Here is a 14,525-nt window from a genome sequence, read left to right on the forward strand (position 1 = left end):
GATCGAAATTGTGGCAGTGTTCTGGCGGCAGGTTTCTGCGCTTGTCTGCAAAACAAGGCGCTAATATGTTTTAGCCGCGTCTACCACTCAACAGGCATCGAAAATTGCTTTCATGCAACGGCTTCGCCCATGTCACTTGATGGGGTGAGCGTAGAAGATTTTTTAATCTTCGCCGAACTGCAATTGTGGGGAGGGGCATGGGCAATGGCTTTTGCCAAGCATCAGCGAGGCATCTAATCGGCATCAAAGCTCCTCCCGAAACACCTGTTCCAACTTTTGAGGTTGCGATGGGGCTTGGCATCAGGCCAAATCAAATCCGCCGTTTATGGCAATTTCCCCGCCAGTTAACAACGGCTAAGCCAAGCTCAACACCAGCGTGGTAAGTGCTGATAACCGCAGGTCTTCGACTAATGTTTTCTATATGTTCATAATGGAGGATAAATTAATCATTGGGCCGTGGCAAAGTGGTCCCAAGTTCTGTATGAATGGCTGTACTGCCTGTTTCACCCTATCGCGGAAGCCTAAAGCCTGAGGAACGCAGGCAATGGCGGGAGGCTTGGCAGAAAGACAGTTTTGGTGAAAAGCTGGTAGGTTTTCAACTGTTTTTTGGGGAGTTATAATGCAGCAGTTTTACTTCGTTAAGAAGGCCGGGCTTTTTTTTTTGCTTTTGTTAATGCGGGGCGTGGGCGGGAGATTCCTGATTGGTTTTTGTATGGTGCGCGAGAAATCGCCAAGCCCTCAGAACCCACGCCGGCAGAGTTCAAGATTTTTTTGAAATGGCCGCCTGTAGTGTTAGACGGGCCGTTAGGGCTTGTTTTGACGAACGGGCGTTGGCGGGGCTCGCCCCTCGAAAGTAAGAGCGAGAATAAGGCGCGATCGCAGCCGGGGGAGGTCTGGAAAAAGCTGCGCACTGAAAGTGCGGAGCAGACTTCGGGCGAGTTCGGCTTCTTCTTCTTCTTTTCGGCCCTTGCTTCTTGCCTTCTCTCTCGGTTTTTTTGGCAGAATTGGCAACAACTTTTAAGGTGCCCATCGCCGCCCGGCTTTCCGGAGTGGATTCGACTGGGCGGTTTTGCATTTATAAAGGAATGCACACATGTGTTTAACTCGTTTAACGATGTTCCAGATAATGTACTAAGTAAATAACCATTTGTTTCCTGGGCTCAACGATTAATTCCAACTTTTTGTTTTTACAAATAGCAGCAATATTAAACAGGTAAACTGAGACAACGAAATGCAGTTTTAGNTTAAGCATTTTAAAACGTATGTGGTAAGTTGCCAAAGTGCTTTGTTTTGAACGTTCATCAGTATTATAATCAAAAAGAGAAATATGAACGTTAGTTTTTACTGAAATGATCAAATAAAGTCAACATTTCACTGAGCTGTGTGGGGTTTGTTCAACTTTTAAAAGATGTTTGAATGGTGATATACACAGTGATAGGTGTTAAAGACTAACGTTTATAATAAATACATTTGTATTGATTTTAAGATCTTTTCATACAATCATACGTATTGGGATCATTTGTATTAATGTGGACCGGAGGGAGAGGGTGACGAGCATAAATTTCACTTTCCTTTTTTATTTCAATTACAACTTTGGTCATGAAGAATGTATTTATCTTTTGTCCACGATCATAAAGCATAAAACAAGCATCAGAGCATGGTGCAGAGTCTCTAGATGAGTTTACAGTAGTCCCTCGTTCTTATTAAACATCCATGTAGTCCGTTGTATAGAACACTGTAGTTTCCATAGTTTCACCACAGCAGCAGACGCACACAATGACGTCCGCTGGCGCATCATAAACACGTCAGATAGTGAAAGTGCATTTGGATTCTCTAAAGTACCGCAGTCTCTTCTCCTAAATCCTTTTGAATTCTCCTATCCACTATCCCTTAACCCCGTGACGTTTCACTCAGAGGTCGAGGAATAGGAGATAGGGTTAGAATTTAGGAGCTGATTTTTGGATTATCGGAACGCAACCCCAGTATCAGCACCAGAGGTTGCGCTAGACCAGGGGTGCGCCGTGTTATGCATGCCCACACTATCTCGCGGGAGCGCGCACAGCGTAAAGCAAAAACTCACAGACATTTCAATGATTTGTAGGGCAAAGTTAGGTTTGGAAACGGTATAATTTCCTTTTTGGAGGGCATGCATAACACTGCATAACAACGGAGCCTCGCTGCGGGGAAACTTTGGCGTCGTTCTGAGTTTGTTCTAATCTGTCAAAATGACGGACTGCTTTCAGATTTTTCCGTCATTGTTAAAAGAAATCCATCATAGACGTAAAATATTCGGTTAACGCGACCTCAGCACTTTAGTAACAGGGCTGAAATAGAGGTGTATGAGGCATGGCTAGAATGGGTGATCTGTTTGGTATTTTGAGCAAAACACTTCAGAGACATGTTTTGTATAGATATAGCCCTATAATATATTGTTCAAATATAGCATAATAGGTGAGCTTTAAGTTTTGAATACATTGTGGAAAAACTCCATCCCAAAGACCGCCACAATCCAAATGGCTCCTACATCCCTGGTTAGAACAGTAAGTAGGGTTAGTATTATTGATAGAAACCAGGTAAGGGGAAGAATACATTATGCCCCTACCTGGCATAATCTTCAAATCAAATTCTGGCAGGAGATCTTCAGGCACAGCTGAGAAACCTGGATAGGGACAGAGCAGAGGTGACAACAGGAGAGAAGAAGAGATGGGGTGGATATAAATGATTGATTCATAGAAAGTTGTTGCAGCATGCATGATGAGAAAAGCAAGACACAAACAGAGAGGAAAATAGAGAGAAAGATGACAGTTTGCAGGTCAACAGCAGCATGCACAAGAGGACATTCTGGCCTTGTTCCAGAAAGTCTCCAGATCAGAGCAACTGATGAGCAGATTGATCATCTGAATTCTGATAACACATTGTGTAAGGTTAGGCCTCTGCTGAGAAGACAGACTGGAACATTGATCATTCTCATAAAGACAACAAATAGGCAGGAGCTGTGAGTATGCTTTATGCAGAGCTGTAAAGTTAGGTGGGGAAATTCCTCACCTAAAGATCCAGCAAACAGACAAACACTTTGTTGCTGAAATGATTTCTGTCTTTCTGACCAGTGAAGAGTGTAGGCTACTACATGTGACCTGGGGCACAGTAAGCCTATTATTTCTCATCCTTTTTAAGCTCTCTTTAAATTTGACAAATCAAATCCACTTATATAAATTGAGAAAAGTTGCATAAGTTACATGACTCGCCTCGCCTCACACATTTTTTACTTTATACCTCAGTTCTTTCAACAGCAACCAAACAGAGGTATTTCTGTTTCCAGTTTGAGACACTGGAAGGAATCAAAGGCAGCAGAACAAAAAACACTGAGAGCCAGTTCATAAAGAATCTTTTGGTTATATCCTACGTTTTTATCCTGGATTTATTAATATTTTTTTTACTGAATTTATGTATTTGGGTCTGCCTCTAGTATTTAAAAACATAAACAATAACATGTACTATGCCATATACCAATGACTAACATAACTAAAAGTTAAGAAAATAACATTTCTAGATATCTGGTAGTGTATATTGCAATATGTGTTATGGCTGGTGAATTGGCTTTCAATCTTAATTGTTGTATATACAGTGGATTTATTCTTTTAAAAGACTCAAAGGTTTACATCTGGTGTTTGTGGGAGTCAACATTGATTGACTTCTATACATGAATGTGTTTTACAAATAGAAAAGAGAAACACGACTGCCCTCACCAGCTGCCCGTGGTTGTTCCTGGTATTTTGTGTTTCCCCTTAATATTCGTTTTATTTTAACAAAGCTTTAAGAGACCCCACACAAGGTCAGCAAATGTCTGAATGAAACGTTAACAGATAAGGGGGCAGCGTGTCACAAGCTGGTACAAAAATGTGCATGAGTGCGCTTTGTTTGGGTGCATCTGTCCATGTGAGCAGTGCTTTGAGAAAGGGAAAGAGAGGTTGAGTGTGCTGTGAGCAGATACTGGTGTTTTACTGTTAATTTGCTGATTGGCGCAGAGAGGAGAGGAGTGCCGAGCGCGAGAAAGAAGGACTGGAGAAACAGAGAGCAGGCTGACCCATTGTGACCTGACACATACCTCACTTAGTATCTTTCTGGAAGGCTAAACATGTTCTTTGCTGGATTTGAAAACAGAAAGAAACCTCTTAAGTTTATCCACAGCAGCTGAATCATGACATGAATTCAAACAACTAAGTGCTTACATGTGCACTAAATACTTTAAGCTTCCTCTAGTTTCGAATGTGTCTGTTGTTTTGTCTGCTGTCTTGAAGGCAGCTTACTAGTGGAGGTCCCAATCACATGACTTTGCCTGCAGGCTGGTGATTTACCAAGATTTACTTTCAAATCGTTTTCTCCATGTGGCTCCATGTAACACTACTCCATGGGAAATGAGCTCTACAGAGAGGGCGTATACTGAAAAGCTAAACACTTTGGACATTGTAAATAACCTGCCTGATTAATATTTGATTGTCATATCAAAGTTTTGTTTGGTTAGCATTAGCTTCTGAGCTTTGTAAGCCACAATGGGAGTCAAAACGGAGGACGGAGGCAGGCAGAATCCTTCCTTTTCTTTATCAGAGTCCTCAGTCCATCAGTCGAGTGTCTCAGATGGAGTCACCCTCTATCTTTTGTATCACTGCCGTCCCTCCTCCACGTCATTAAATCTTCCCTCTCTTCTTTGCTGTGAAGCCTTTTTCTAAAAAGACAAAAGACCCCCCCAATGCCAGTCGCGCCGGCCTCAACTGTTGCTATGGGAACACAACAAGTGCCTTCCATGCCATATTAGCCACACCAAGACGAGGAAAAACAACAATTGGGGATTGTGATAGATTTAGGGTCTCTTAGGATAGTTAAGGACTGCGGAGGATGAAGATGATGTCATCTTTGTGCGCCTGTAGCATTTTCTGTAACATATTATCAAGGCCATACCCAACATTTAACAGAATGCAATTAAGTCGATGCAAACTGTAAAAGCTCACTGTCCATCGAGATGTGTGTGTGTGTGTGTGTGTGTGTGTGTGTGTGTGTGTGTGTGTGTGTGTGTGTGTGTGTGTGTGTGTGTGTGTGTGTGTGTATCTTGTGCATACACATACTGTAGGTCTCTGAGTGCTGCCCAACCAAACAAAAGTTCAGCCTCCGGGTGAAATAAAGCAACAAGAGCCACATAGACTCTCAGACGTTGCTATGGTACCATTAACGCAGTTACAAGCCTTTCCAGATAAAACACATTGTAGATACTTCAAAAACATGGGATAGAACGCACGCACACACACACACGCACACACCACACACACACGCACACACACACACAGGAACATGCACACACAACGTACAGTATGAGTGAAAGCAGTAACTATGGTTACACACTAGGCATGATTGCCCAAGAAGTCTCCATGCTTGTTGTAAATCAGCTCATTAATGAGCCTGCATTGTGCTGGCTGTGATGAATAGGGCAGTAAATAAAGGGCTTCTTATTTCGCAGCAGTTGGTAGAAAGATGTAATTTACAGTAAATTCTACGATTAAATACATAAAGAGGATTGGTCAGTGATACTGCAGCATGAAGTCATCATTCTAATAGTGTTGTCTAATATTGTACAAAACAAGCTGATGGGGCACCACAAGAACACTGACACAATATGTTACATTCAATCTGTTAGAGTTTACACCAAACCAAAGCTTTGGTGAGCTTTAATGGAAGACAATGAAAGGAAATATTCACAGAGAAGTAATGTGACCAAGCTCTTAGGCTTTTTACTAACACAAACAAAAACTCTTCACAATAACCATGTAAAGAAAATAGTGGCAGCTTACCAAGAACCAGCAGCTCCACTGAGGCTTCGTTCTGTCCCTCTAAATCATCAGATATCACCACTTTGCAGATGTAAACTCCACTGTCTCCCCACTTGACCTCCCCTATGCGCAGGTCGGCCTCTGCAAGAGAAAAAGGGAGATGTAAAACAAAATCCTCCAACACATAATTAATCAACAACTTGGCACAAATATTTCTTTGAGGATGGTTAGTTTTATCTAATTTTCATCTTAAAGTTGTAGACTGCCACACAAAACGATTTTTCATCTTAAACTCTAGATTTTACATAGATGAATTCTGTATTTAAGTTATAACAGAGTCAGGGTTTAAGTAACTTAAATCAAAAGTTGAACACTGAATTTTGGTTCACTAAAAGGTATATCATTATTTATATTAAAACATAAAATACAAGATTCAGATTTGAAAGCTTAATCAATCTCTGTATTATGCCTACTATATGTTTCATGTGAAATGTTTAATGTTAAAAACAGTTCATGGGGATCTGTACATTTGTAGAAGCTCAAGTGAATGCAAGAAACTACATTTCACAAGTCATCCTTCATGTTTTTTCTTTCTATATGTTAGCAAATATCCTAAAGAAATGCTATTCTATGTGTTAAAAATCTCGAATTCAGTTCAAAAATAGTTTCCCCCATGATCCAGCAAATAATCCAACACAATATAGGGCTGCTGACTCCATTGTGAGGGGGTCAGACATGTAAATAGAGCCGACGGGAAACAGGGTTGTAAAATTAACTTCCTTTTCCTGTTAGCCAAGGAAGGGAGAGGAGAGAGGCTGACCACACCACTGAGACCTGTCTCTCATGTAACACAATAACACCTCCACTCATTCAGCGTACACTCTTATAGTGAATAATCACTCAATCCGAAAACATGCAAGTCAGCTGGACTTCCATTTTTTTTATTTCAAAGGGACAATTAAAGCCAATGTGGGGGTTGGTCTCTGTTAGCCATGTTATTAACAGCCTGGTGCATGCTGGGATAGACTCCAGCCTCCCTGTGATCCCAAATAGGATTACATGAGCTGGGTGACTGGGCGTCTCTAAAGGGAACATAGTTGAAGCTTTCACTTTTTGGTCTATTTACAACATTGCTGCGCTGACCGGTTTCAGGGCAGGAGGTGGAAGGGGACAGAAAAACATAAAGGACAAAGTGAAAGAAAAGCCTTACTCCTAGAGACATGAATGTGTGGATGGTGGGATGTGGAGAGATCTATGGAGTGAAAATAAAAGCGGGACATTGAAGTACATCAGAGGGAAGGAGTGAGAGGTCAGGATGAATGAGAGGACAGCGTGCAAACCATCTCTTTTGTCTGTGTTCCTGGCTGCTGAAGAGAAGGTTGATTCTTCAGCTAGAGTTAGAGCTCCATAAATCTGAGGCCTGCAAACAGGACTACCTAACACACACACACACACACACACACACACACACACACACACACACACACACACACACACACACACACACACACACACACACACACACACACACACACACACACACACACACACACACGTACATGCACAGTAGTGTCCCTTAGTTGATCCCTTAAGAAAATAAAGGAATGTAGAAGTAGTGAGGAGGAGATTATTGTAAAGTCTTACAGAGGATCAACTGTAAACTGGTGCAAACAGGAGACGTATTTTGTTAAACCGTTGCCTTTATTAGCATGAGCAAATTTTTGAGCCTTTAGTCTGACTCTTTTACATTGAGCATGTAACATGTCCAGTGTTTCCCACAGATCTGAAATATACTTGGGGGGTTGGTGGTAACGGGGGGTCGAGGTGACGTGCTTTTGTGACGTGTAACAACATTAACATTAACCTTTCTGTTGGTCGCTTGTTAGCAGACCCTACACGCCATGGCAGAGCGAACAGTTACAGGCAGGGCCCATAGTGATAGCTCTATAGTTTAAATCTAACACCCACAAATAAACATTTGGACATGGGTTACTATTTAAAAAAAATGGTAAATGTATTTAGGAACCTATCCATGTGATTTTAAGTGGGGGTGGACCTCAAATCCTCTAGGGGGGTCCGGGGGCATGCTCCCCCGATAACTTTTTTTTAAATGTTGGAGTTAAATGCATCAATCTGGTGCACTTTGAGGGGAAAATAAAGAGACTAGATCTATGGGAACACCTATGTGAAACATAACTGTATACATTTCAATAATCATGAAATCATGGCCATAACCAATAACATCCCATCTACAATATGACAAAACACTGAAACTTGTTTATTTATTTATTATTGGTTCATTTATAGTTGTGAGGGTGTCTGTGCTCCTGAACCAGCCTCCCCTGTCTCCCTCCTCTCCCCCCTGCTCTTCTTTGAGGCAGCAGCAAAGACTAGTTTTAGCTCTCAACAAGTTTTAAAAGTGTATCTTACCTATCTCACATACTTAACTTTTTTATTTTTTATTCATGCATATTTTACTAATCACTACACCCTCAAATGGAAATATGTGTTTACATAAATGGTGACCAAACCGTTTGAGACCCACTGAGAACTTAGACTAAGTTAACTATCTAAACACTCAGAGAGTCCTTTACCTCACCTGAGCTGAGGTTATCCCGAGCTTGAATGGCACACAGAGACCAATCAAGGGCTTTGATTTATGATCTGTATGACAGTGGCCATGTCGGCAGGCCACATCATGTAGACAGCCAGTCCCCCTGTGTGAGGCAGGCCACTTAACAGGCCATGCCATCGGGAAACCCCCCGGTCCTCCCGATGGCCAGTCCGGGACTGGGTACAGGCGGCGTAGAGCGAGGGATCATTGTCCACAAGTAAGTCAATCGCAGATGGCGTCATGATAGCGGACGAATACAAAAAAATAAAAAAATAAAAAAATAAATAAAGACTAAACAGGTCGAGAAATATACTTGGGCAGCCGTTACTATACCTGGGCGGCCCGCCCAAGTATAGTCTATGTGTGGGAAACCCTGATGTCATAAATGCCATCTGTCCTAGCATTCACAATTATTCATGACTGCAGGGCGTACCCAATAGTAAACAGATCATATTCAGAACATTGTGATTTCTGAGACTTTCAAAAAGGTAAAGCTCTAGTTGATCATTTTTAGGATTATTATTGAGATACTGAGATTCTTTGCAAGCCTTGAGAGTTCTGTACTTTTTAATTTTAAAACCATCCTTGCGTTTTCCAACATCTAACAACGCACTCTTTTCTTCTGGTGCCAAACTGAAGAATTGTAAAAAAGAAACTGTTTCTTGTGGGAATGTACTCATTGTTTCTGTGTTATATAACATTATTGTTGTGAAAGCTCTTAAAGTGTTCGGTAAAGCCTCTCTTCTCTCACCCTGTTCTACATGTGTGCAGAATCTCTCTTAGCACACGTTTGACATTTAGGAATCTGTGTGAAGAGCGGGCCAATGCTCGACTCAGGGTTTTATAAAACGTCTTAGGCTTGGAAGCAGAAGAAATAAGACCAAAAGTAATGCAAAAACGAGGCTGCTTTTCTTTTCTGCACCAAGTGAAATGGACAACTCAAAAACTAAACCTCTTTGGCTTATATTTTTATTTTATTCATTAATGTCTTATGTCATGTCTTTGATTGTTTTATATATTGTGTGTTTTAAGTACCGGTACATGTTTCTGCACATTGTGATAAAAAAAAAAAAAAATGAAAATGTTTGGCTGTCTGTTTCCGCCATGCCCCCAGTGTTTAGCTTCAATAATTCAGCACAACTTTCAAAATGAAAGCCAATGAACTAAAACTCCATGTAAAGTTGAAATTCAGCCTCTAGCACAATTACAGTGTTGGTCTGGCTACAAAGCTTCTGTGTGACTCAAGATTATTTTCATCATTGGCATAAGAGACACCGTTTCTGAGGTATTGCTAGAAGAAATCTTACTGCTGATGATGGAGATGTCTCTGTTCTTGTAGTACTCCGACAGTGTGATGGAGGAACCAGAGATGGAGGCCACAGTACGAACCGTCCGGCTGCTATCAGCACAGTCCAGGTAGCCCGCGGTGATCCCCGTCTCGTACCCCCCACCGACCCCCCTGCCTCCACTCGTCAGCCCACCTCCTCCCTGGCCTCCACCCAGGCTGTCGGGGTAGTTGAAGGAGTCCCTGGTGCGGTCCCGACAGTACGACTTGAAGACCCACTGCACCACTGGGGTCTGGGTGGACACGCTGTTGTACTGACATGGCAGAACCACCGACTGGAACAACACGGCATACCTCTTCTCGTCTCGCACAAACACATTGACCCCAGAGCAGAGGGGAGGGAGGACACCTGTGGGCGGATGAGGAGATAATGAAGAGGGATCAGTAAAGTGTGAAAGAAGGGTGGGTTAAAAAACAGGCTAGATAATCATTTAATGTACGTATGTTCGATTTGAGCTTCAAGCGCTCCACTTCTTCTCAGAGTCATATTCAGATCTGCGAGATCTTGTATTTTTGCCCATATCAGATATCGCAGGACTTAGCTTGTTTCACTTATTCTGCACATATTTTGTACCACCCACCTGCAGAGAACATGATGATTCTCCTGTAGTGGTGTTAACATATTATCGTGCCTATTGTAAGCATTCTGTTTGCATTCCCTTAGCAAAACAACTTAACATTACTTTGTATGTAACATTGGCTTATAGCTTTTAAAAGTGTTTATCTGCAGATCCTTAATCAGAGCTGAATGCAGACATGACGCAGATATTTATAGATCAGTATACACTTATCAGACGATATCACTCGCTCTGATCATAATGTAAAGAAAGAAGCTTGGCCTTAGAGTCTCTTTAAAAAACTAAAATCAGTATCCAAGTATTCCAGTGATAACTCTTTCATGGGTGCATTGCAAACAGGATCTGCTAATAGCTAATTCTGCTTATATTGAATGGTGCCAATTGGTTGTTGGAGAGCTGCAGTACCAGACTTTGAAAACCTCCGACTTAGACAAACACGACACCACAGATCTGGAAGCCAAAACAGGTTTCAGTAATAACTGGGGATGTGTAATGAGGGGGGTTTAAGGACTATTACAGTAGACAGCAACACACTATGATTCAGATACTGAGTTGAGGTTTAAGGAGACACCTGTTCCTGTGTAATCACTTGAAACCAATCTTGACAAGTCAAACGCTCCCTTCATTGCAAAATGGAAAGCAGCTTTTCCAAAATGAGATTCAGTGAACATTGTATCGTTTAGCTGTAATGAAATGAGTCAGCCTGCAGTTTGGAAAGATAAGTGTAAGAAAACACAGCCTTCTTGAAACTGTTTGGGTTGCTTCTTCTTGGTGAAGTCTGACTGTGAGCTGAGTTGACTCTGGGTCACATGGTGACCAGGAGCTCGAGCCCGGTAGTTCAACAGCAACACAGTAGAGACGGGGGCCATGTGAAGGTAAACACACCCGCACAGTCACACCCAGAAACATCTGCGCATGCTGCTGAGGGTGTGTGTGTATTTCAGGCTGAGCAGTGGGAGGTGTGTATGAACTGGACCAGTGAACAGGGATGAGGTGAGGGATGAGAGAGGGGCCGCTTCACTTAATCCAGACCAATCCTAATGAAAGACTTCTGTTTTCTTTCTAAGTGAACTTAACTAAACACCCTTGCATGGTTTCAAACATTTGACTATTCTTTCTTCGCTGTTTTTCAAATGGACATAATGAAACTTTAGATAATAAAAGGACTGCAAAGAACTAACCAGAGTTACACACTGTAGCTGTGCTGAAACGATTTGTCAAGTGATTGATACGTTGATTGACAGAAAGAGTCATCTACATTATTAGATGCTGATTTTCTCTTACATTTAAAAAACGATATATATTGACTTGTGCTCTCTTGATCGGAAAAAACAAGCATTTTTAAGGTCTTTTTCACTTTTGACATTTCAGAGACTGAATGAGTAATTGGTTTGGTAATTAAAATGATTTATTTTGTAGTTTATATCCTAATAGAATTGTGAACAGGTCATTAGTTGCTGTGCTTTTATTTAAAAAAAACTGTAGCCATTACTGTTAGTTACATTCTGAGGATTTGTGACCTTCACACATAGACCTATTTTTCTTACCAGAATAATGTTGTTCTGTAAGTATGCAGTTATAGGCTTGTGTGAGTCGTATGAAGCCAAAAGGTAATATGTTGGCTGGAGAAGTTCAAATTGTTTTGCGGGGAAAAAAGCAATTCTGGCCAAGACAAATCAAGCTGACTAAAACTGAAATTCCTCAGGGTGAACATTTCGAAGTTCTGAGAACTGGAAGAAAAAAAGCCAGGAGATTTGTCTCCTTGGAGCACAGGCTGTGGGGCGATCCAGGCTTTATTAGTTTTCAGAGGAAGCCACCTCCAGAGGAGAAAATGAAAGCAGGAGGAGGGCAAAGAAGGTTACTGTTGTTGTAGGACAGTGGAGCTTGCTGAGAATGCTCAAGAGACGGATTTTTTGTGACACTTGATTTAGCTTTTAATTGAGATAAACAGATTCAAAAAACAACTTTTGTTTAATTTAACATGATACTACTAAAATGATCATTACTGTAGGCCTATCACCATAATGGTGATACAGTAATGATCATTTTAGTAGTATCATGTTTGGCATTACCAAAATCAAAGCAATGAGCCCAGCTACTCCGGTGTTTTACCTGGCTACTGTAGTACAAAGTGTAGTGCTACTGCTAACTCAACAATGTGTCTAAAACTATAATATATTTGATCAATTCACGAATATGAAAATAATGAAATGTGGATCAATAAGTGTTTTAAATGCATCTACTATATGTTTTATTAGTTTACTAATATTTATTGAGTGTATTTTTAGTTTCGACTAATTCAATTGAGTGGTCAAATGTAATTTACTACTGTTAGACCTCTTGATCCACAACCCCCAAAATAGTCCGGGAGCCGTGGGGTTGAACCTCGTTTCGTCTGATAAAGTTTTTTTTTGTTGCTGTTTCTTGTAGCTTGGGGGTACCTCTTCAAAATCCAAGAGGGTGCCCGGTGATATCCCTTGAGCATTTTTGGATATTAACCCCTTCATGCCAACGATTCCCAAATCCCTGAAAAATAAGGATTTATGAGATTTCATGCAAAATTCTCAATAGAAATGCACCAAATTAGCTTTCTCCAATGTTTATTCATAAAGGAGGTCATGTGTTCTAAATGAATGAATATTAACCCTTTTATGCCAAGCCAGCAAAACAGGTCGCTGGAAGAACCTTCCTCAACCCATTGAGCTTTTGAGATCCAGAACAATGGATTTAAAAAAAACATTTTTAATATGCTTTTCATGTCTAACACATGTTGTAACCATCATCTAAAGTGTAATATACCCTGTGATTATGTAATTAAACCATAATTGCAAGATTTTGTTGTATTCTGCCTCCAGATTGTATTTGGAATAATTGGCGGTTGGTGCAGTTCCTGTATTATTCCTAGCTATTTGAGTTTGCTAGTCAAGACAAAAACACACTGGGGACTCTTTGGATCATCCGTCCACTTCTTTTATGCCCTTGATGAAGCATAATATGTAAGTATTTCATTTCTAAGATTATTGTGGACACTATTATATTTTATATTGACTACTATTTCACATTATTATACATTTGTGACCCACTCGATCAGTCGGAAGTCGCAACGGCTCATTTCAAAATAAACGTTGATTTGTGTAAAAAACTAGTTTTTCAGGGTTCGGGTGTTTGATTTTAAATAAACAAAGTGTTGGCTTTCAGAATATGAAACTTTTATTTCCAAAATCTCACGACAAATACATGTTTGAAGCTTGTAAAGGGAATATGACAGCTCTCATTGTCCACTCTGCTGTTCAGCAGCGCCGCTTCCCCTCCCTCCGCTGAAATTATGAATGTAAGGCGTATTATATAGTAATCAAGGATAACACGGCAGGGTCCGTTACAGTTTGTTTTCATCTCATTTCAAATAAACAATGTCTTGGTTTTCCGAATATTAAACTTGTTTCGGCAAATTCAGATGAAAAATACAACTTTGAAGCTTCTAACGGCTTAATTACAAGCGGAGAACGGAGTAATTTAACGTCACAGCTAGGGTGACCAGATGTCCCGCTCTGTCGGGACTGCAGAGCATTTTTATCATTTCTCCCCCGTCCCACAGAAAGGCCGGCTCGGTTCGCCGACGGCCTGCACCGTCCTTTATTATTATATTTGTTAAACGGCATCATAATGCGCTGACAGGCGAAAGAGGTGCACCCCCCCCCATTGACAGTTCAGTTCACCAGCGTACACTTCCCCAGGGAAATAAACACAATACACACAAATGCAAATACACACACACACAAATGCAAATGCACACACACACACATGCAAATACACACACACACAAATGCAAATGCACACACACACACACACACACACACACACACACACACACACACACACACACACACACACACACACACACACACACACACACACACACACACACACACACACTATATATACTGCATATTAAAGCAAACGATTATAAAGGTAAAAGTATGAGCATAACAAATAAAGAAGTGTAATGTAAACATTTACGTTATGATTATTTAATATATAAAGACTATATATTATTGAATTACAAGATTAGATATACTTTAGTTGTGAATGAAGCGCCATCTCCTGGTTAAAACCTGAAATTGAAAATCCGGCAACGCCCTCTTGGAAATTGGGCTTACATTCCGTACTGG

The 14,525-nt window shown here is 40.9% G+C and overlaps 1 protein-coding gene across 6 annotated transcripts in view; it reads right to left on the reverse strand.

The window, feature by feature from the left end:
- Positions 1-14,525, reverse strand: part of LOC104967792 (immunoglobulin-like domain-containing receptor 2) — a 28,871-nt gene that overhangs the window by 10,449 nt on the left and 3,897 nt on the right. For 4 of the 6 annotated variants that reach the window (XM_010797321.1, XM_010797318.1, XM_010797317.1 and 1 more), the window contains exons 2-4: positions 9,741-10,127; positions 5,841-5,960; positions 2,603-2,659 (exon numbers count right to left, since the gene is read on the reverse strand). In XM_010797321.1, the coding sequence (XP_010795623.1) occupies positions 2,603-2,659; positions 5,841-5,960; positions 9,741-10,127 (564 nt within the window). Of the gene's footprint in view, positions 1-2,602; positions 2,660-5,840; positions 5,961-7,029; positions 7,152-9,740; positions 10,128-14,525 lie in introns of those variants that run through there. The other 2 variants (XM_010797322.1, XM_010797320.1) reach the window with 2 other exon arrangements.

The sequence above is a fragment of the Notothenia coriiceps genome, unplaced genomic scaffold (genome assembly GCF_000735185.1).
Source record: "Notothenia coriiceps isolate Sejong01 unplaced genomic scaffold, NC01 NC01_scaffold00037727, whole genome shotgun sequence".
Taxonomy (NCBI): domain Eukaryota; kingdom Metazoa; phylum Chordata; class Actinopteri; order Perciformes; family Nototheniidae; genus Notothenia; species Notothenia coriiceps.